Source organism: Uranotaenia lowii, chromosome 2 (genome assembly GCF_029784155.1).
Source record: "Uranotaenia lowii strain MFRU-FL chromosome 2, ASM2978415v1, whole genome shotgun sequence".
Taxonomy (NCBI): Eukaryota; Metazoa; Arthropoda; class Insecta; order Diptera; family Culicidae; genus Uranotaenia; species Uranotaenia lowii.
Window position 1 is genome coordinate 164,897,013 of NC_073692.1, and position 25,027 is coordinate 164,922,039.

The window sequence follows — 25,027 nt, forward strand, 5'->3', positions numbered from 1 at the left end:
TACATACAAACATCTTGCGCAATAATGATTACTACACTGAAATAGAGGCTAATTTTGCCAAAACTGACTCACAGTGCTAAGAGCGAACAGAGAGGCTTTATGATAAACATTTCAGAATTTTATACTGGGTATATTATTACAATTTTTTCACTTTGCAAAGATTGTATTTGAAATTTCCGTGGGTTTATAAATTCTAAACCCTTTTTCCTCTCCATTTTTGAAATAAAATCTTTAAAAAAACTGATGTTGCTTAACACACACATATATTATCTCAGTTAAACTTCATGTTTCTTTGAAGAGATTTAATTAATTTACCTAAGCGTACATCTTTTGAGGATTTGATGGCTAGCATCTTGTAAACGCTATAACCACCAGCTCACAGAAAAAGTACTATGTATGCCGTCACCGATATTCGATATCATGACCACTGGCTCAGAAAACTTGAACGCTTTCCTTTAGACCAAGGTCAGCGGGACCAATCGACAGTACAGAGTTTTTTTTTATTTAATTTCCATCTCAATTCGATTTGAAATTCGTAATGAAACACTATCAACCGATTTAACCAAAATTTTATCATCTACTGAAGTAAATATCCTAAATTCAGCATATCATTTTTCAAACTATCATAATAATATTATAATAAAAACGATCTCATGGTTGTGTTGCTAATATCATTGAGTGATATAAGTTGTTTTTAATCTTATCTTTTTCCAGATTCAATTTATTGCGATTTTCAAGTTTTGTGTTCTTTCTTCGGTTACTCAATTTCTGTTCATGGTTTTTCTGAATTTTAAGAACTTAGGATCTTTATTAACCTTACTCATTTGGATTCCTTATCTGACTTTTTTCAATAATAACTGATTCTATATTTCAAACATTCAATCTCTATTCTAAATATTTCGATTATTTTTGCATTTAAACCCCTTGCTTGGAGGCATCGAATAAAACTTTTGTCACATTTTGAATGACACTTTAAAAAAAAAGTTTTTTATCTGATGGGAATTATATTAATCTCAAGACAAGATATTTGAAACTTGAATCTGATTGTAACTTCGAATATCTTTTTTTTAATTTAATTCATATTCTGTTTCCCAAAACTTGATTTTTAATTTTGATTTAGATTTAAGACACTTAATTGTGGTTCTCTATGGAATTTGCATTAAATTATTTTGTTAATTTTTTTTTTTAAATTTTGTATTCTTTGTTCAAATCTTGATGATATTTCCCAATTGTCATAAGGTAAATATTTCTCGATGAAACTTGAACCAGACGATTAATGATTAAATTAAAATCAATAAAAATATCTATCCGGTCATTTTTCACAATCAGAGAATTTTAGTAGTAAGTATAAAAAGAGAATTATATTTTGCATTTTGCAGCTCTTATCAGAGCTTTCATTTATGAGAAATTTCTTAAGTTTTCCTCTTTGTTTGCATGTGATTAATGAACAATTTTTATTTCAAGATACAGGTTCCTTTCGTTTTTGGCAAAACGCTCGATAGTGTTGCCAAAATCGAAATGATTTTTTCATGAATGTTTTAATTACCTATTGATAAAAATAAACCATTGTAATTTTTATTCCTTAATTTTTTTTTTCTCATTTTTCTATAATTTTAACTTATTTTTTTTTATTTTTTATTATATTTTAGACACATTTAGAACTTATTTTGCTTTTTTTAGAATATTTGTAATTTTTATCATATTTGTTTTTTTTTCATTTTGCTTTTTTTTAAGATATTATTGTCATTTATATCCTTTTGTTTGTATTTCTTTTTGTGTTTTTAGAATTTTTCATGTTTTTTTGTCATTTTTGAGTGCTCAATATTTTTTTTAAATTTTTTGTTCTTGTTGCTATTTTATATCAACATTCATAAACGTAAAAAGGTATGTATAGTGTTTGTCTAAATTATATTGGTCATGTTATGGCGAAAACTATAAGGTAATTTCGTTCCAAGAAAACCGTTCTATTTTGGCACATGTGTCAAAATCGGAACACTGCTATTTGAAGACACTATACTGAACTCATCTCCAGTTCTTTAACACGTTTAAAATGTTTTGTATTTTCTGGGATAGCATTTAAAAAACGAATCATGGGGCCCCCCAAGAAAAATTTTTCCGGGCCCTTCGATGGCTTTATCCGGCCTTGGTTAAAACCTTTGGTTTTCAAAATCAAATTATAAATGTTTTTAAAAATGTTTGTGGACTTGACTTGAAAATGATTCAGGGTGTACTGAATTTTATTGAGGTTTTGTATGAGAACTCCTTGTTTTCAAAATAAGAAATATTATTCGTTGCATTTAATCTGTCATGTGAACACTTGCATGTGTTCCTTAAATAATAAAAAGTTGAACTTAGTAGTCATCCTTGGTCATAGATTTTCTTTCCATGCATCAAATGGTACTATTGCCCCTTCATCTTGTTTGTTTGGGATAATCGAAACAATTTTAAACTAGCACAGAGATCAAAATCCCTTCGGTCGCCGGTTAAATGCTTTTCAAACGAAGGGAGAAACAATTCCAGTAGAGAAATCTGCTGCTTACTTCAGCATAGTTTGATAATTAGCTTTGGGTAAAAAAAAAATCCGACCCCGGAAGATTCAGGTTAATCCAGTCTATGGAGCCACCCTTCAGAGGAAAGCTTCAGTTTTCAATCTAGATCAGAGTTCGCATTATTTCACCAACTCGAAGCTGTCCCAAGCACCGTGTAAATGCGACGACGAAAGATAAAGGCACTTGGAAGCTAATTTTCCTATTATCCTGAATCCCGTTGGTGGGTGGGAAAGATCTTTGGCAGAAAATAATCCCCCATTGATGGCAAGCAAGGATTAGCTACAGGATGGATCGGGAAAAATCGCGTTCAGTTTGTCTCGACTCGAGGTAAGTTTAATAGGGAACGGAACGTGAGCTGCCGCCGGGGGGTTGTCTTATCAGATCATTAACTATGCGGAAATTCTGGCTTAAGGGCAACCGCTACTATTTACGAGCTTCTAGTTTTGCCAACGGCAGCTTATTGTAACTTTCTGCTTCCACCTTTTTTGTGGATCGCATTCCCTTATTCAATTTTGTTTTTTTTTAACTTTTAGGGACGTTCTTGTCTCGATTGAATGGGGTGTCTAATTTTACAATGGCATTTGAAGCTACTCGGTTTTGTCGGAGGGATATTAGATTATGATGAGCTTGGCTTGGATTGGAAATCACAATTTCCTTTTTGTGCTCTAGTTTGCAAATCAGCACTCCATTATCGAATCAGTATCAATGAGTTGAAATTACTGAGAGTTGCTAATTGAAATCCGACATCCTGTTTATGGGGTGAAGTTATCCTAATTTTAAAGTCGTTCACCGTTAAAACGTCTAGATTAACACATTTGTGTTTCCTTGGTTATGAGCTAAAATGATTTTTTGTGCTCTTGTGTAATGTATTTTCAGCATCCAGGTTTTTAAGAAGCAAAAAAAAATTCCTAAAATTTCAATTAAAAAAACAATTCTCAAACATTCAGTTAATGAAACTTTTATTGGAGAAAAGAATCCATCGGAGAAATTGGGTTAAAATACGTTGGATTTTATTATGTTTAATAGAATCAAGTAAGGCAATGTTTTTGCAACATTCGAACGACAGCGTGAGTTAAGTAGCTCATTTAAATTTTTACAATTCTAGTTAACTATTTTCCAACATTTTTAAAATTTAGTTTTAAAATATTCAAAATGTTAATATACATACTATGCAAATTTTTGTCAAAAATTTCATCATCTTTCTCATTCAGATTGCCAGCCTATTAAAATTGATATTCATTTATTTAAAAAAATCTCAATTCTCCTTCTGATTCTAATTTTGTATCGGATTCTGGTAATATAAAACCAGGAACAGTACAACTTGAAAACGACTTGAGCTTCATTGTGTGGGTTCTGTTCGATAGAAAATCTAAATTTGAAGCTTCAAAAATTATCTGTAGGATTCTCATAATGAAAATCAAAAAAAGTTATTTTTGCCGTACAAAAATTAAAATTTGCTTAAGACTCATATTTATCATTCAAGAGTTGAACACCAAAACATTTTAACTGCATATCTTTAATTTCTAACTTTTACTTTTGGAAATGTTATACATTTAAAAGTATACCGACATACTTCCACAAATTTTTAATTAAAGTTAACTCATGGAAATAACATTTTTATGTGTATGATGGGGAAACTGATTTGGGAAGCAAATCAGAATTCAAATATTGTGTGGGTGGACCATTTCGGATATGTAGGGAAAGGCATATTGTCTTAAAGTGAATATTTATTTGATTTCCATCATTAAATACAATTTTCGCGCCCAAACAAACCTACAAAAGACCTACAAAAAATTTAATACTGGCAACATTTATCGCTTTAAATTATAACAATGTTTCAAAACAAATTGAAACTAATCAAGAGTAACCAGTTATGACAAGATCGATTAAATATTTCTGATATGTTCTTATTGCAAAGAAAAATATCTATACAAAAATGAAAATTCACGATTTTCTCAGAAGAAAAAATAGATAATTTTTATTATAATTTTTATCATTATTCAGAGGGTTTCTATACTTTAAAAAATGTCAAATCATATAACGGCTTTGTTTAAGACTTATAAACATTTAAGTACATGCTTGAAACCGATTCTTTCAAAATGTTCTTCCCATGATTTACCAACTAGGGAAAAAGAATCAATATAGGTATCGGTACTTTTGTATCAGAATCCAATAATTATCGTTTTCTTTGGAAAATAATGTTTAAATTTTTTATAATTTAAAATCAAAAGTTTGAAATTCTAAGAACAAGTTCACTCATGATGGAAGAAAATTGTGACAATTTTGACACTTGACAATTTTTCAAGATCTGCTGCCGTAAATTTATTTAAAACACGGTTTCTATGATAAGCCGCATGTGTTATTTTGCAACACAGCATGCTTAAAATAGTGTGGATGGTGAAGAAATTGATGATCGCAGATATTGAAAAAAAAATTGCATTGAAAAATTTCTAAATGTGCTTCAAGTTTCAAAATTTCTATCACTTTCTTCCAAAACTAGTGATCTTGCTTTCAAATAGTTATGTAGTGCTTCGAAATATCAGTGAGAGTTGAAAGAGTGTGACTCGAGAAGTAAGAAGTGAGACATGAGAAAGAGAAATGAGAAACGATTTGTGAAAAGTAACACATAAGAATTTGCACGTGACAATTGAGAAGTCTCTTTCCTTTCTCACTTCTTGTCCTACTTCTGATGTCAAACGTTAAATTTTTCATTTTTCACTTCTGAAGTCACACTTCTCATGATTCCATGCCTTCGCTATTTTAATTTCTCACTTCTCACGTTTTATTTCTCATGTCTAACTTCTCACTTCCAGCATATCACTTTCTCACTTTCCATGTCTCCCTTTTCAATTATCATTTCTTACATCTCACTCCTAAATTGCTTCTCTTATCGACTCCCTTCAAGTTGAGGTCAAGAGCCTTCATCTTATATGTCGCCAAGTCTCGACTCGATAGCTTTAACACATTTCAATTGGACAGATTGGCCATGCCCCCAGTTCCTTCTCAGCCTTTGGCAAGATCGGTCGCGTTTTTTCGTATTCGATTCTCTCCTAAAAGGCTAACGACCCCCAAATTTGGATGTGTGCTGAAGTTTAACGCGAATTAGTTATGAGTCCGTCTCCCGGAGACCATCCGGATCGGACATTACCCGAATGGTTGGACCCGCAGAACCTGCACGGACGCCTCTACTACCTATTTTTAACAGCAAAGCAAGGACACAAACTACCTAACCCATTTGTCGTTGGAAAATCAATCGAAAAGCAGTCAGGAAAAGTTGAAGGCGCGTTTTTTGATCATGTACGGAAATGGTACGTGATCAAACTACGGAACAAAGACCAAGCAAGACATTTGGCACAGCTGAATCAACTGCTGGACGGAACACCGATAGAAATAGGAAGACACCCAAATCTGAACCAACGCAAGTTTGTGGTAAGATGTCAAGAAGCTAGTGACATGACTGAAAAGGAATTACTTGTTGAACTAGCATCCCAAAAAATCACGGAGGTACGACGCATAACAAAGAAAACAGCAACAGGCATAAGCGGAACACCAACTCTGGTGTTAACAATAAACAGCACCGTTATCCCAGAGTATGTGAACTTTGGACTCTTGCGAGTTCGTACACGAGTGTATATTCCTCAACCCTTACTGTGTGGACTTTGTTTCACATACGGTCATCCGAAAAAACGTTGCCCAAACGAACGCAGATGTCGAATTTGCAGCAGCTCAAAACATGACAGCAGCGAATGTCCCGGTACGAAATTCTGTCACACATGTAAAGCCTCCGATCACTCGCCATCCGAACGAACTTGCCCCAAATGGATAGAGGAATCTGCTGCTCTTCGTATAAGTGTTGAGCAAAATATTCCCGTCACTGCAGCCCGTCAGCAAATCAAAACTACCAACAACCCACAGAGCTACGCTAGAATCACCCGATCTGGAAACGTTCAACAAACAATACATCAATCTCCACAAACTAACCACCAGCAGCAAACACAAGAAAGAACAACACATCAACAGCAGCAAAAACGAGATCACCTTACTTCAGCATCTGGACAACCAGCCATCCATCTGACCATCGCTTCTCCACCCCGGAAAAAGACATCCCCTCAACGCCTCCCTTCAGACTCCTCAAGTGGAGCAGGAGTTGGAAATAGTTCGTCTGAGAAACCATCCTCTGCCGCTGTTCGGCAAAGTGAAACCACTCATAAACCCAACCTTCCCAAACCCTCTCCTTCATCCTCAAACCCTTTCCAACCCCCTAGCAATAAGACTATTGTGAAAAAGACCCTCGGCTCATAGAAACTTGTAAAAGTGAATTGGCCTAATAAATATTTATTGAATTAAAAAAAAAAAAAGATTGGCCATGGCCACAACCCAATGTACCTGGGTGCAAGGGTTCTATAATATTAGGCCAAGAGCTTTTCTTAGTCGAAACCAGCAAGATGACCGACTTAATCGAAGCGGATTACCTATTGCATTATCGATTTTCAAAATTATAGCAGCGCAAAACAAAAATTCAACAAAAGAACCGGAAATAACTCATAATCTTGGAAATCAGTGCGGAAATGGTTAAAAAAAGGCATCAAAATAATGTTTTAGAAAATATCTCAAGACATGCAACGTTATTTGAAACATTAGTTGTTCCTTTTTATATTTTTTTTTACCGTGCAACATTATATGTTGTTGGATGGTTGTTATATTTATTTCTTTGGAAAGGTTTAATATCAACTTACAAATGTGTTTTCAACTGTTATGTTTTTAGCCATTTTTATTCCGAAATCAATAGATGCCTGGTCGTTAAAATCTTGAAACTTAAATTCCAAAGTTATCATAGTACCTGGAAAAAAATATTTACACCGAAAATTGTAATTTGAATGATAATTTATTTAAAAAGTTTCAATTTAATGTGTGTTTCTATTTAGAATATATTTTATAGAAAAAAAATAACCATATTTTTTTTCCAAATAAGTTAAATATAACGATTTCTGAGTATATTTTAGGCAAAATTAAAATATTATGTCGTTCAGTCTACATATATTTTGTTTTTGATAATGATTTGTTGTCCATATTTTTAAATTTTTATCAGTAAAATTATTTCAGTGTAATAGAATAGCAAAGTATTGCTTAGAAATATTTATTTCTTTAATTGTGTTTATTCTGAATCATGAAAAAATACAACGTTTGGAAAAATAAATTACTTGGTTTTTCTTATAACCATCGATTTATTTAAAAAAAAAATATTTGAAATTTTAAACTTGGAATATTTTTGTTAAAATTCTTGTTTTCCAAATATTAGATGCATTTATATTTGTATGCGTATATCTTGGAAAATTTATTCTGATTAAATGAAGTTTTTAGATAGATGCATGACAACAGTTCAACATCCTTTGATCGGTTTACAGCGCAATATTAATATTTCTTTTTCAATTAGTTTTACTAGAATAATTTCTCAATATTTGTACGTTAAGATATATGCATATGGATACGCACTTCAGAACAATATGAAAACTTTTGAAGGTACCAATTGTTAACAGCAATTTTGTTAACAGAAATCTTATCTTTCTAATCGAACACAATTTGTATCTTTGAACGGAAATTTTCAGAGTCAATGTCAGTTAAATCCGGGGTGTCGCAAGCATCTGTTCTGGGTCCTTTATTATTGAGCATGTTTATTAAAGTTCTACCATCTATATATATAAAAATGAATTTCTGTCTGTCTGTCTGTCTGTCTGTCTGTCTTGTCTGTCTGGTCCCTATATACTCGAAAACTACTGAACCGAATTAAGTGAAACTTGGCAGGTGGGGGTATTGGAAGCTGGGGAAGGTTCCTATTATGGTTTGAGACCCTTCCCTCTAATAGGAAGGGGGGAGGGATCTTTCATATAAATGTAATAAGTCTTCATAACTCGAGAACTGATCAAGCAAATCAAACCAAACTTGGCATTGGAGGGAATTTGGGTACGAGAAATATTTCTAAGAATATTTGGTAACCCTCCCTCCTTCCAGTGTGTAGATATGAAGGAGGGAGGGGGCCTACCTTACAATTTTCAACATAATTGGAGAACTAATCAAGCTAATGGAACCAAATTTGGCATAGGAGGGTAGTGGAATACGATGAATGGTTTTATGATTGTTTTAGATCCCTCCCTCCTTCCAGTGAAGAAACAGGAAGGAAGAAGGGGGGTTTCTTCCCCTTATAATCGCATAACTTGAAAACTATTGCATCAAATGAAACCAAATTTGGCTTGGAAGTTTATTTGGGTACGATAAATAGTTCTTTGAATGTTTGCTACCCTTCCCTCCTTCCAGTGAGGAGATAAAAAATGGGGGGGGGGGCTCCTTTACAATTTTTAGCATAATTGGATAGCAAATCAAGCAAATGGACCCAAATTTGGTGTGGGAAGGTATTTGATTACGAGAAATGTTTCTTTTATATTTTGAGAACCCTCCGTTTTTCAAGCTTTAAAATCTTAAGGGAGGAGGGTGCTTCCATACAATTTTAACATCACTCGAGAACTTACCCACCAAATAAAAATGAAATTTGGTTTGTAAGGGTATTTGAGCACATGGAAAGCTTCTGTGAAAATTTGGTACTACTGCCTCCTTCCAGTTGCGTGATAGGGAGGAGAGAGGGAGCTTCTTTACAATTTTTCGCATAACTTGAGCAAATCGAAGAAAATTTGGCATTGGAAAGCATTTGGATACGTAAAAAGGTTATTAGCATATTTGAGGCTTCTTTCTCCTTCAATTGGGGATACAGTTAGAGAAGACGGGAGCTCATATACGATTATGTTGCATAAACCAAGCACTTATCTAACAAATGGAACCAAATTTGACATGGGAACAATCTAACAATCGAGCAAATGGATTAGAATTAGGCATGGGAATGTACATATTTGAATACACGGAATGTTTGATCTTGATCCCCTTCTTCCAGGTAGGGGATGATAGGCAGCAAGAGGGACTCCGATACAAATTTTATGGCACAACTCGACAACTAATAATGCAAACGAAACAAAATTTTGCATGGGAGGGTTGTCGTGTACAAGAAATGTTTTTTTAGTGGTTTAGCACCCCTCTCTCCATTCAGTAGAACGATATAATGGGAAGAGGGTCACTCATGCATTTTTTCAATATTTTGATAACTAATCGAGAAAATGAAAAAAAATTTGCATGGAAGCCTATTTGTGTACGGGTAATGTTGTTTCGATGGTTTGAGACTCCCTTCTCCTGCTAGAGGGGAGATATAAAGTGGGGAGAGGGTCACCCATTTTTGAATAGCTGGAGAGCTTATCGGGAAAGACGCCATATATCACATGGAATCGTATTTATATACAAGAAGTGTTTTTCTGATGTTATGAGACCCCATTCCATCCATTAAGGTTAAAGCAGGTCCTACCGGCTTCCGAGAAATTTTGGCGACAGAACACTAGCTCCAAAATAGATTTTACGGACTGAGATCCAAGCTCTTATTGTGTAATCTGTTACACACACTACCGCATAAAAATCAAAGCAACTCGCGTTTACTTTTTTGTTTACATCCCAGTTCTCTTTGTTTACACCACAGCACAGTGGTCAAAGTTGCAAAAAAATGTGAATTTTTACATAGTTGTTTAAATGTGTTGAATATATATGTAACTGGATTGAACATTATGAGCTTGTGGAATATATGCCAGCATATATTCCATTTTTGATATGTTTATTTGAAACATTTATTTGCCCCGTACAAATAAAACATTGATTCTGTACGAGACCCTCGTTTTAAAATTCATTCAATCAAAACTTGGCTGTTTAACAAATTCGAGAAAATGAACTTGAAAATTATTCGAGTAGTGTCTTATTTTACATAAATTTGGTATGAGACATCCTTCCCTGTTTCACAAAGTGACATGGGTTATTCAAAACAATAAATTATCTATTACGTTAAATGTTCAAGTTTAATGAATTACAGTAAAAATGTAACAATTGTAAAACCCGGGTAACTGGGTAGGACAATCAGGTTGTTTGGCTTGCATGATTCTTTCCTCCTGGGATCCTATATCGGAAATTCCGTCTGCTGTACAGCTGTAATTCGATTTGGTTTGGATTTGAAACATAAATTTATACACTTTCAACTTATCAACTTACCGGAGGAATAGAAGATTCCGTTTTTCTCGAATTCTGCTAAAATGTGTCGCACTGGCAAACGATCGAGTTCGGTGTTGGCTGATTCCTCGCAAGAATGGGCAGCCAAAATTAATGATCCATCTGTCTAATTGGTTCTTCTTGAATTTTTCATTAGCCGTTTCATCGGATGCTAAGCTGAAATTAAATTCGTTGATAACACATTCCTGAATCTCCTTCTTGCTTCTTGATTTGGATTCAGAATCAAAGTTCGTTCACTTTTAGTTTGTTAACTTTCCGGTGTAGCGAATTTCCTTGAATTTTTAAGAATGGAGAAGAATCCGTTCCGCTGGCGAACGGTCGGGGTCAGGGTTGATTGGAAACAGCCAGTTGCAACAAAATGTTCCATCAACAGTGGGAAAGAATAACAATTCACCGATAGTGCAAAATGATTGGAGTGAATAATGTAAACAAAAATGTAGTTTGGGAAAAGTGACGTTTGTTTTCAATGTATTAGTGAGAGGTGCAATCGTCAAGTGCAAAGCTTGGATCCCATCTCGTTGGATGGCAGCACCATATGCATTGTGTTGTTGTCTCCGAAGATTCGTTCGTGAAATATTATACCCGATTATCTTGATGGTTAGAGATCTTTGGTTAAAGGAATGATGGAGGAGGTCACTCTCACAATTTATATAATATTTTGAGAACGAATAGATAAAATGAGTCTCCCGTGATGCTTTTTTGTTACAAAAAACTTTTCTAGGGTAGTTTGAGGACTTGGTAGGCTATGGCCGTTTTTGACGGGTGTGTTTTTTAACTGAAAAACTTCAAGAGCTCTCAAAATGAGAAACTAAGCAGAAAATTGGATCTTTAACTTGAAGAAATGGCCGTTGGACCAATTGAGGAGTCGGAATAGGTCTCATCGGTGGAAGAGAGAATTATCTTTAGAACCGGAGCTAACAGGAGCCACACCAGCCGATAAGAAAGAGAAAATTCTACACGAAACGCCGAAAGTGTTCCAACAATTACAACTCGTATCCTTTAAAAATTGGTTTTGTTTGTTTATTTAGCAGCATATTTTCTGAAACACTTATTTTTTCTATTATATATTGTTTGATTTAATCTTTGTTATATTGTTAAATTTTAGTGAATCATTTCTTTTGAAAGTGCATTTTGCTTTTTTTTTATAGAATTGTTTTTTTATTAACTATTTGTAATTTGTTCTATTGAAATCAAAATCAACAATGATGAAAATGTACCTTATGGTGGATGAAACTGGTAATTTTCTTTTTATTATATTATATTTTAAAAATCATATAAACACTGAGCAAAAGCTGTTTTTTCTTGGTTCGATTGGTTTTATTAGTTATTGTTCAAGTGTAGAAAAAGTGCTGCTTTATATTCTGTTTAATTAAATTGAGTTTAATATATTTTTCAGGTCATTGAAAGGAAGGTGTTTAACAATTTTTTTTTCTAAATTCAATATCCACTTCTCGTTGTATATTATTGGCTTAAGAAACCCAATGGAAACAAGCGCGTGGATAACTTATTTCATGTTATTAATGTCAAAGTTTGTGATATCTTGATCAGTATCTGGCTCTCCGGTGCGAATTTTAGATTTCAAAGGATTTCATTTACTACTATTTTAAACGAAAGATGACTGGATCTTTTAAGAAAAATGTATATGGAGAATCACTCATCACGGAAACTTTCATGCGTGTTTTCTCAAAATAGTTTTCATGTGCTTGTACCTCTTTGTCTCTAAAAGCTTGAAATACTTATGAAATACTTATCGCTAACTAAACAAAAAAGAGTTGTGGGCGAAATTGAATATAATACAATGCTGAACTACATTTTTAACAAAATAAAGCAAATTTTTCGATGATGAACATAATCAAAGTTTGGGTTATTGATTTTCAAATTTAAAATGGTCTTTTTTTTGAGTCTATTATAGCAGTTTGATCATTTAACTGTAATATTAGTTAAGGTATAACAGGGCAAGTGCAAACTCGGGGCAAGTGCAAACGATCAACTTTCTTCTGTTACAAAAAAATTAAAAAATATTTCTTCTTCTAGAAGTTGTTGTTGTTGTTGTCCAAACCAATAATCTGACATAGATAAACTAAACTTTCTTTTAATTATTCACTAAAACCACGGCACTGTTTGATACACACGAATTTAAGTACGTACTAGACATGAAAAGTGTGTTTTTGTTTTGCTTTTTTTGGCTACAGAAAAGGGCATTCAAATCCGATTTTTCGTTGAAAGGTGAGTGTTTGAGACTGATATTCAAGTGAAAGCAGAAAATTTATGATAAATTTTCAGTAGACCCTGAAAATTCTGAAAATAATATTCACTCCTGTCAACCCACACTGCGGGGCAAGTGCAAACGCACCTTTAGCCATTTAACATCAGACAATAACAAAAAATTATCTCAAAAATGAATCAGCATTATATTAGAGTGGTCAGAAAGCATATCCAAAGTGTTGTATCTGAAGCGGATATTCAAAATTCCGTAATGCCTTGGCAAATGAAGGTCTTTTGCTTCAAACAACAGTCAGCAAAACTGAGGTTCCAAAAAGTAATAAATATTGCAGAGAAACAGCAAATACATCAAAAAAAGTTAATAAAACATACCGGAACATGTATTAAATTCGTTTTAGTAATGATACACTGACGCATCTAAGTTTGGGAAAAGCATTGCGTTTGCACTTGCCCCCATAAACGGAGCAAAGCATAAAATAGATCTTTCATCCTTTTCTCTTTCTTCCAATCTATCTATTGACTACTAGGACGTGGCCGGCGCCGTTATTGACGTTCAAAAAGAGAGCATCAGTTTTGTGCAGTGTGAATGAGCTGCTAATCCCAAGCACCATTCATTTGACCTCTGATCAAAATTAATGGCCTCGGTCAATCACGAAGTAGCAACCATTGGCAATGTGGAACTTGTTCTACTGAGCCACGCCAGCGATCGTGGACCTCGAAGTGATTGTTATCATAATATGTTTTTGGAACAAGCAATGCATACATTGTTGAATTAGCTAATCGCCGCGATAAGTTGTATGTTTTTATTATCGACTTTTTTAGGCGAATAAATAACTACACAATTACTTGCCAGTTGGTCCGTTGTGTAGTTATTTATTCGCCGAAAAAAGTCGATAATAAAAACATACAATGCATACATTTTCTACAACCATGCACTTCGGGTTTTACGGTTTAAGGTGGATGTGAGTAGTTAATCAAGCTAAGCTAAGCTAAGCTAAGCTTAGCTAAGCTAAGCTTAAAAACTTTTCTAGGGTAGTTTGGGACCCTTTCTACAAATAAAGAGACAGCGAAAATTCCATACATAAAAAAAATGGCATAAGCTATAAACTTATGAGGCAAAGAAATCCAGAGTCATAAAAAGGATTAAAACGCGGATTCAAAAATAAATTAATTAAGATTCAAAAAAAAAAAACCTTGAAAGTTTATATTGAAAAAACATTTAAATGATATTGAAATTGAATTTTGAATATTGTGCAAATAAATGAAAAGTTTAATAACTAGGGACCACAAACTTTAATCATTTTTGGAAGGTGTAGAAAAGCACACCGGGTCAACTAGTCTATTATAAAATTTTACTTTGTTTAGATTCATATAACTTCTAATGAATTATCCCTTACTGAAATGGCAAACTTGTTGAATAACGATTTTGCGAAAATTAATGTTCGTTCTAAATATTATATCCTACCTATAACTACTGCAAATCATGTGCTTTGTTAACATCGAGATGCCTACCATCGCATTGAGATTTACAGATATTAAATACGTAAAGAAAAATATCCTACCTTGGTATAATATTTCAACGTAATTTGGATTGAGATAATCAGGTAAACTGTTAATGTTTCAAAATGTACTCCCCACTTTGCCATCATCGAATGACAGCTAAATTGTATGCTACCAACTGATTTAAAGCTGAAGCTAATCAAAAGTCATACACTACCTCAACATACTTATGGTTCAGAACTTCTGTTGAATGCGTGGATAGCTGCCATAGATAGGCTCAGAATAAGCTGGAATTCGCTGAATTTTAATTAAAACCGTTTTTCTCTAAAGTAAAAGTATTTATCAGAGCCTATGAGAGTGTTGGTTTTTTTTTTTTTTACCAAAGTGCGTTCTAAATTAATGATACAAAAGATTTATTTTAATGCTCAACCTGTTAACCTGTTTCGAAAATTTTAACCTTCCAAAAGTATTCATGTTCGTAAATTAGTAATACCTCGACATATCTCATTATAATGAATCATTATTCGTACGTGGCATTTGCTTTAAGTTTGCATAAAACAAATCAATTAATCATACACGTGGAGTTTGATATAGAACAATTAAACAAAATATAATAACTTTTTTACAACACCAGATTTTGCACAGTACCAAGATTTTTATGAAAGGAAAGTATCATTAAAATTTTGACAATGGTTTAGGCAAGAATGCCACCTAGCGGTAAATTCCTGAAAAAAAAAATTTTTTAAACTACGTTGCAAACCTTGATGGATCTTTCAACTCATGATTTAAACGCTGCGAGAAAGGTCTCGCAATCATTTCAAAGATAATATTTAAAATAATTAAAAAAACGTCATTTTCGGTATTTTTCTTGAGTTTTTGTTTTGAGCTGCTATTTTTTCGAACACTGGTTGAAAAGAAAATGTTTTCCCGAAATGTATAACTACAAATAAAAAACCTTTAATAACAATTCCATTTTATTGTCTTTTATTATTAAACACACACCAATGCAAAAATTTTTTGTAATGCTTCAAATTTATATGCGTCAAAAGCATTTTTTCCGAAGAATTAAATGGCGCTGCTATTTTTCCGCACACCATAGTATTTTCGAGATGATGCTGCTCTATTAAAATTATGTAAAAAAATAAAATTGTTAATATTAATTTATTCCATATTCAACTTCATATCTTTTAACTGTAAGTTTTTTTCTTATTCAATAAATAATATAAATTTGTATTTCTTGTTTGACCTTTTCGTTTCATGTTTCCGCCAATCGATGTCACCGGAGCAGTTCGTGGAAGGGCCAAATACGAGGTTTCGATGCGGTTGGCTAATTCTTCCTATTTCGAAACCGGTGATGGGGGCGATCGACAGCTGAAAGAGTATGCAGCCAGCTCGCTCGAGAAATATGTAAGTATATAACATTACCTTTCCAAAAACTTGGCATTTAAATCCAAACACCTCTTGGAAATGAGGAAATTGGATCGCTCCTTACCATTGACAGCACGTTTGCTTATTAATGCTAATAGAATGATTTATGATGAATACAGAACATAAATCCATTATTTTTATAAAAACTTCTTATTTATCATATTGTTCAAGATATTAATAAAATCAGTGTTTAGATGCGATGATATTTTAAAAAAAACCAACGAAGGGCTTTCGAATTTCAGTAAAGATTAAAAATTCATGACGAAATTAATTTAATTCAAATTAAACAGCATGTTACTATGCTCATTAAATAAAACAAAATTTTACTACTATATTAAGTGACCATTGAAACCTTTAAAGCTTTTTGCAATAGAAATAATTGAAGTGCATAAGTACTTAAAACTACTTCTAGCCAATGAATTGCTACGAATCTATTCCTATTGTTTCCCCTAATGGCTAACATCTTTTCAAGCATCTACTTCAGGTGCTCTTTAATGGTGAAGCTCACTATATAGTTATTGGCTCATAAAATGTTCTGTGTCAAGTTGCTACTCTCCTCGTCCTCGTCTTCCTGACCACGACCGGCCAATGATTGGCTAAACCTTTGCGGTGCATTGGTGATGGAATCCAGAATCCGACGAACGTTTCCACTCTGGCTCCGACTTCCCCAGGAGTTGACTCTCTGACCACTGCCAGCGGATTCCCGGATGGTTGGCATCGTTCTGCCCCGCTCTTCCAGCCCAACATTCCCGGTTCCATCGACGTTACTTTGATTGCTGTTGTTGTTGTGTCTCCTAATGGAACTGGGCAACCGGAACGATCTGGACATGGGCCGCAGTCGCCGCATCATTGAGCCGCTGCTACGTCCTCCTGCACCGGAACCGGATCCAGACCCAGGTGCATTCTGAGCATCGAGCAACGATGTCACCAGCTTTTCCAGCAACTTTAGATCAGCCGTGTTCTTGGAATTTCTGATGGCAGATGCCGACGGGGGAATCGATTGATGGGCACTACTGGCCGCTGCACCGGAACTGGAACCGAACAGGCGGTCGGCAATCTGTTGAAGGGAGAAATGAAATATTTAAGTCGGGCTTTGATTGGAGCGTTATTTTAGTGGAACGTTGGAAGGTTGGGTTGTTATCTGTTGTGTGGATTGATGCTCTCATACAAATATTTAAAACTAATTTTTTTTTGAATAATGTTGAAATGTATATCAAGTTAAAATCAATTTAAATAATTTTAACAAACTTAAATTTTTCCACATGAGGGGTAGCAAAACACACCGGGTCAGCTAGTTAAAACTATGTATCTTTCAGTTCAGAACTTTCTAGTGGATATTGTTAAAATTATCATTCATTAAATCTCTTCCGTTAGAAATGTGTATGGCACCAATATTTTTGGCAGTCAAACAATGAATGGCAAAGCTTAAATACTTTATTCGTCAGCCAGCATCCAACCAATTCCATGAGCCAAGCAATAAAAGCCATGCCTGGGCTGCTCCTGATTCTCATTCTATTTTTGTTTTATGAGAAAACAAAAATCAAAACTGACACTAATGACTAATAATACCCGAGATTTGCTCGTCTCCTATACTTAAGAGATGAAGTTGGCAGCGAAAGCTCCACGCTTGTAGAAGAAAATTCATTGAAGCAGCCAGCATCCAGCATTTCTAATATGATCCCCAAACCAACAAAGACCAAGAAAAGAAGGGGGGTTGAGGAAAATTTCGCCTCCAAGGTGCGCGAATCGAGTCAAACTATTCACATTTCAAATTCAACAGGGAAAACTTTTTTCGCCCCAGATTCTTGCGCTTGTTCCGCTTGGAAACCGAGGGCAAAAAATACTCGCGCTAGAGAGAGCATCTTTGGCATTGGTACAAAGCGCATAAATGCAGCACATTATGCATATTTGTTTCCCTCCATTCATGAGCAACAAGAAGAAGGAATCGGGCTGAACTTTTTTATTTTTGATGCATCTTTGTTTGCAGCCCCTAGTAGTGGCACTTCTTGCTGCCATTTTATATTGCTGGCAAATTTTTCCGAGACATTGCTGCTGCTGCTGATGATGATGATGATGACGTGTTACCGTACACACGTACTGGTAACAATCGTTGTAAATTTGTAGAACCCATCCCATGTATATATTTAATTAATTAAAATAAAAATTGTATTTTTAAGGCTCCTTTTTTTTGACAAGTTAGGTAAATTGTAAATAGTTGTATGGTGTCTGATAGGAAGCTTAATTGATCATGTCCGTTGTCCATCCCTAATTCTCACTCCTACCCCTCAACACTGAGCGCACGATAAATAAGCGTAACGCACCATAACTCGTGCGCTCAAAATGAAGATGACGTGGAGATGACAGCTGAAGTTCCGGAGAAGAAGAAGGAAGGAGAGAAAGCGGCGAAGATGAGATCCGTTGGTCATTCTAAGTTTGGCTACGATCGAGGACGGTGCGTCGTTGTCCGAGATCCAGTGTGCAAGTTCGGTGACCGCGTGGAAGTGTTGGCCGAAATCCATCAGACGAACCGTTTTGGGAGGGTCGCCAATTGCCCCCCATAAATCGGATTCCGGTCAAGTGGCCCAGAAAGACGACCTTGTCAAGCGGTCCGAACCCTAAGAACACCATATCAAGCCGAACCACGCCAACCAGCAAAATCCAAACTGCGCACCGTCCTGCAGATCCAAGCGGCACGCCGTCCGTAACCATACGGCCGGCCGTATAGCCAAACTGAGCGGCACGCCGTCCGTAACCATACGGCCAGCCGTCTAGAAAACAGAGCGACACGCCGTCCGTCACCATACGGCAAGCCGCCTTATCAAACCGAGCGGCACGCTGTCTAGCCGAACCAGATAGCACGCCGTCCAGCCAGATCGAACAACCACGTGGTCCCGATAATCCGAGCGACTCTCTTCGTCCAGCCGAACCAAGCGGCCAATCGTCCAGCCGAACCCGGCGATACGTCGTCAAGCCGAACCAGGCGGCGCGCCGTTTGGTCTACTATCCGGAAACGCCGACGAACCGAACCGGGGAGCTCCCTATCCAGCGGAACCGAGCAGCACGCCGTCCAGCCGAACCAGGCGGCCCGCTGCTTCACTCCATCCGGGGACGCCATCTATCCAAGCCATCCGGGTACATCGTCCAGACAAGCCGGGGGGTCCACCCGCCAACCAAGGTAACAAACACCTTCCTTTTTTTTATTAAGTGGCCTCCGGCTTTGGCTGTCGACCAAGCCCAGACCCAGCAACCTAACCTCAAACCTATGAAGCCCATCATGTGGCTAACTCAACTTGCCCGGGGGATCATCTGCAGCAGATCGGCCGCACCGTAATCCCTTTTCCATTTATGTTTTTTGTTTGTTTAAAAAAAAAAAAAAACTTAAATAAAATAATGTAAAATCTAAAATATATAAAATTTACTTCTTTCGAGCCGATATACCTCGGAAGGGTTCTGGGGGGGAATTTTCTGGGGCGCGGTCCCTCTCCCTAGTGACCTTTTGTTGAGCCATCCCTTTGCAGCGCCGACCCTGAGTGTTCGAGCCGCCTGAGCTAGTCGATCGTTACACTTGGCGATCCAAGGAAATTTGAAAAATATCCAATTGCATTGAATATTTTTCTGACCTGCTTAGGGTGACTCACGAATTGAAATTTATCGTGATTATTACGTTGTATTTCTGCAAATTTGCTTGAAATATCGCCCAGTTGAAATCTATTTGATCCAGTAAAGTAGAGACTTGAAAAAAGGTAAATATTTATTATAAGTTAATCATATTTTGTTCTGCTTGAATTATTTATTAGGTATTCAATTTATTTTAGTTCTTTAAATTAGAAAGTGCATTATTAATAACTTATTTATTCCAATTCAATAGATCAAGAAAAGAAACATGAATTTGATAATGGAAAATCAGCTGGAAAGTTTATTTTGCGAGGCCCGCATAGAGCATTTGGACGGAGATGAATTAGATTTCGAGTTAGAAATTCGGAGTGTCCCGTTTGCGAAAGATGAGCACATCTCTCGAAAACGAAAAGCTCTGAAAGAGATTTTGAAAAATGAAAAAGAAGAATCGGAAAGCATAAAAAAAGTTTTGATTCGAGATCCTATGAATGAAATACAGGTTTGCGAAACGAAATTGGTGGAAGTTGAAGAGATTTGTGGATTTACAAGAAACAAAGAACTATCTAGGAAATATTTAACCGTTCTCCTACATCTGGGATGTCGGATGAAACTCATCCGGGACAATGTTCCTAGAGAGAGTAAGGAGATTTTAAGTGACCAATTGCAGAGAGTATTATTTCTTCTGAATAAGTATTTCGTTGATGATCAAAAAGATGATGATCCAGTTTTATTGTCTGGAGAAGGAACTTTAGAAGTTCTCTTTGAAGCTGTACCTCCCAGTACAAATCAAGAAATCACTGTGCCGCAATCTAAAGATAAAAATTCTGTTCCGAACATAGAAGCAGATCTCGTCAAAACCTTATCACGTTTGGGTCTGATCCAAACTGATTTGTGTGATAAACAGGACTTTATGAAAAGTTTATTAAACTTAGAAAGAGAGCTTAACTTATTGCGTGATTTTAAAACGAAACATCAGACCGCGCGTTCGGATTCTAGCGAAGTCCCTAAATATACTGGTACCGTACCAAAATCCTCTAGAAACGATTCGATAAACCAACGTCCAAACGTGAAGATTCCGGAAACCGCAATAGAGTCGCATTCTTTCAATGACACCGATATATTTGGAAATTCTCGAGAAATCGTACAAGAAAATAGCAACCCATTCCCGTTGAGCATATCGTCGCGTATAATAACTGATATTACGAATCCGCCAATTTTTACAACCGGCACTCGACCGAGCGCGTCTTCAACCTATGTACCAGAACCACCGTTTAGGAACCCTGAAGTCCCTTATCATATTCCGATCCAACAATACCACGCGTCTGCATCCCCATGGCCGATTCCCTATCAAATGCCTCAACCGGTATTTCAATCTCGTCCATCCATGATAGGGAATTCACGATTAATGCCGCACACGCAAAATATGCCGGATTATTATTCGCGACCATTTCCGTGTACCTCTATGTCGAACCCTTATTCGATACCCATTGAAACGACAACGAGTCTCGCGAACCCCAAAATGAATACTTTTATTCCGAACCCACCCATAAATCATCCGCGAAACTACGTTGAATTGCCTCCGAATAATAGAAATCCTTATGGTATACCGGAAACATTATTTAATAAGCCGCAAACGAACCCCTTTCCGATCTATAGTCAGAGTCAGAACATACCAAGAGATCATTATGGATATGAATTTAATGAGGATTTCGCGCGCGTTCGATCTCACAATCAGCTACCCGTGTCAAAATGGAATATCGAGAAATATACTGGGACAGATCAGGGATTAAAACTTAATGATTTTCTCATGTTGGTAAACCAGTTAGCATTATCAGAACGAATCAGAGAATATGAGTTGTTTGATTCAGCATTTCACTTGTTTTCCGGTCCCGCGCTCAATTGGTACATGGCCATGCGAACAGCTGGGCGTTTGAACAGCTGGCAGCACCTTGTCGCGGAATTAAAACGAGCCTTCGTACACCCAGAACTCGATTCACATGTACGAGTCCGTATTTATCAAAGACGCCAACAAAGGAATGAGACATTCAGGGAATTTTACCACGAAATGGAAGGAATGTTTAGGTCGATGAATGATCCGTTCAGTGATGCTGAAAAACTTATGGTCTTAAAAAGAAACATGAGGACTGATTTCAAGAAAATGCTCCTATGGCAACCGACCGAAAATTTGTTGGACCTTTTAGACGCGTGCCACAAGATTGACGCATCGAACTTTTCACTTTATGCCAAAATGTTCGATGGCGAGAAATCTACTAATGTAGTTACGGAAAATAAACAACAGGGTTGGGCAAACCAAAGCTCGAATAACCGTTCACACAACAAAGGAGTTAATTTTGGGAAGGGAAACCATTCAGGGAAGCCAAAAGAGGATAATCCAAGAATTAAAGGGAATCATACCACGAATAGAAATCCAGAAATGAAAAATAAAGGTCTGGATCCTAAGGAAGACCCTCAAGAAGCAGGACCTTCCAAACCAACCCGGACTTTAGAGTCACTTATCGCTTCTCACCGACCACCTAATCAGAATGAATGTATCAATTGTCGTCAGCAAGGGCACTATCTTGATCAATGTAAAAGCTACCACGGCGCCATATGTCTAGTCTGTGGCTTTAAAGGGTTTGAGACGCATAATTGTCCTTATTGTAAAAAAAACGCTCATCGGGTGACCGAAATACGCCGGTCGCCGAACCCCCACGCGTAAATTCTTTTCCGAAAGATTCAACTCTTTCAGAATTTTGGGAAATAGTTCCATCAAATTTTTATGAACCAACCTATTCTGAAAATTTGTTGATTTCTTTATCAAATTTTAACGATAATCGACCTTACGCAACAATCAAAATCTATGGAATCCCGACTCAGGGTTTGCTTGACTCTGGTAGTCAGTTGACTCTGATAGATAAGACGGTCTACGCTAAGTTTGCCAATATAAGACTCAAACCTTTAACTCGCCCAATAACTGTAAAATCAGCAAACGGCACCAATCTGGTAGTGTTAGGACGATTGAATATTCCATACAGCTTCGATGATCGGCTTAAAATAATCCAAACGTTGGTAATCCAAAATCTCACAGTCTCATGTATCTTAGGAATGGACTTTTGGGAAGCTTTCCAAATTTGGCCTAAAGTTCAAGAATGCAATGTTATTGAGACATCGGAGCATTCCGATGCGAAGGTCAGGGATACCTCATTGTCCACAAAGGAGTTGGGCGAACTAGAAGAAATCAAAAAGATGTTTAAAATTGCAGACCCTGATAACCTACCATTTACACACCTAGTAGAGCACCGAATAGAAATCGCCGATGAATGGCGAGGGAAACCTCCCGTTCGCCAATACCCTTACATTCTTTCACCTAAGGTACGAGATAAGGTCGCCACTGAGTTGAAACGTATGCTGAGGGCCGGAATCATCGAAAGAGCCAGTTCAGACTGGTGCTCTAACGTGGTACCCGTGATTAAACCCTCAGGAAAAGTGAGATTATGTCTGGACGCGAGAAGAATAAATGAAAGGACCATACGTGATGCCTACCCATTGCCACACCCAGGTCGTATACTGGGCCAATTGCCCAGAGCCCAGTATTTGAGCACTATTGACCTGTCAGAAGCCTTCCTCCAAATTCCCCTGGAAAAGGCTTCTCGACGATACACGGCCTTTAGTGTTCAAGGTCTTGGGATGTTCCAATTCCGCAGGCTGTGTTTCGGTCTCGTCAACAGCGCAGGGGAATTGGCCAGATTGATGGATCGAATACTAGGCCATGGGGAATTGGAACCGAATGTCTTCGTGTACATTGACGACATCATAATCGTAACGGAGACATTCGAGGATCACGTACGGTTCCTGCGCGAGGTAGCTATCCGATTGACAAGCGCTAATTTAGCTATTAACCTGGAGAAGTCCAAATTTGGAGTTCCGGAATTATCCTTTTTAGGGTACCTGCTCTCTACGAGTGGCCTCCGTGCGGACCCGGAGAAGATACGAGCAATTGTAGAGTACGAGCGACCAAACACTATTACGAAATTACGCCGATTTTTGGGAATGGCAAATTATTACCGCCGTTTTATTGCCGACTTCAGCGGCGTCACAGCCGCTTTGTCTGACCTACTTAAAACCAAGTCAAAAATTCTGAGTTGGACTGAAGATGCCGAAATTTCATTCGTTCAAATAAAGGAAAAACTAATATCCGCTCCCATCCTTTCCTGTCCAGATTTTGACTTGGAATTTGAAATTCAGACGGACGCGAGTGACGTCGCTGTCGCGGGAATATTAACGCAAACCCAAGACAACCACGAGCGAATAATTGCCTATTTTTCCCACAAATTAACGACAGCACAAAAAAACTATCACGCCTGTGAAAAGGAGGCATTAGCAGCGCTCCTCTCGATTGAAGCCTTTCGGGGATACGTGGAAGGTTCCCACTTCGTATTAATCACTGACTCCTCGGCTCTAACACATCTGATGACGGCTAAGTGGAAAACTGCTTCTAGATGTAGCCGATGGTGTCTTCAATTACAGCAATTCAACATGACTATTAAACACCGCCGAGGCAAAGAAAACACAGTGCCCGACGCCCTTTCAAGAAGCGTCTCAGTAGTTCATAGTGAAGAAAGTATTAACTGGTTTGAAGAAATGTTAACCAAAGTCGTCGATCATCCGGATGAATATGTGGATTTTCGAATTGAGAATGACACGCTTTTTAAATATATCGAAAGCAAGGAAGATCCAAGGGATTCCCGCTTCGATTGGAAAAAGGTGCCAAGTCCTCAAGAACGTCCACAGATCATCCAGGATGGTCACGACAATTCCATGCATTTGGGTTTTGAAAAAACCTTAGCTCGTATACGTCACCTATATTACTGGCCTAGAATGTCGCAGAAATCAGGGAATATGTAGCACGTTGCGCCACCTGCAAGGAGTCGAAAGCACCAAACATCGCCTTAGCACCAGCGTTAGGCGAAAGAAAAATAACTGGCCATCCATGGCAAATCATTGCATTAGATTTCGTGGGACCACTACCTAGGAGTAAAAAACAAAACCAATTCATTATGACAATAATCGATTTGCACACAAAGTGGATAATGTTGCTGCCATTTCGAAAAATTGATAGCGCGAACTTTTGCGTGGTGCTGCGAGATCAATGGTTTATGCGTAATTCAGTCCCCCAGGTGATAATCACCGATAATGCTAGCTGCTTCTTGTCGCGGGAGTTCAAGGCCCTTCTAACTAGGTTCGACATACGGCATTGGCTGAATGCGAAATACCATTCCCAGGCAAACCCTGTGGAGAGGCTAAATCGCACAGTCAATGCTGCTATTCGAACCTATACCAGAGGAGACCAAAGGCTCTGGGACACGAAGTTATCCGAAATAGAATGTATACTTAATTCTACTGAACATACTGCGACTTCGGTAACGCCGTACTTTGCAACGCACGGGTACGAGATGATACAGAAGGGATCAGATCACGAGTTCGGTTCTAATAAAGCCCCTCGGGATGCTGGTGATGAATTAGTGCAACAACAGCAGATGTTCAACAAAATCAACGAATTGATT

The 25,027-nt window shown here is 37.0% G+C and overlaps 2 protein-coding genes across 2 annotated transcripts in view; one reads left to right on the plus strand and one right to left on the minus strand.

The window, feature by feature from the left end:
- Nucleotides 1-25,027, plus strand: part of LOC129748374 (uncharacterized) — an 814,549-nt gene that overhangs the window by 415,168 nt on the left and 374,354 nt on the right. The gene's annotated exons all lie outside the window — the stretch shown is intronic.
- Nucleotides 16,314-25,027, minus strand: part of LOC129748376 (uncharacterized) — a 46,983-nt gene continuing 38,269 nt past the window's right edge. Inside the window, exon 3 of the mRNA XM_055742978.1 lies at nt 16,314-16,905. Coding sequence (XP_055598953.1) covers nt 16,372-16,905 — 534 coding nt within the window. The 3' untranslated portion in view covers nt 16,314-16,371. The remainder of the gene's footprint in view (nt 16,906-25,027) is intronic.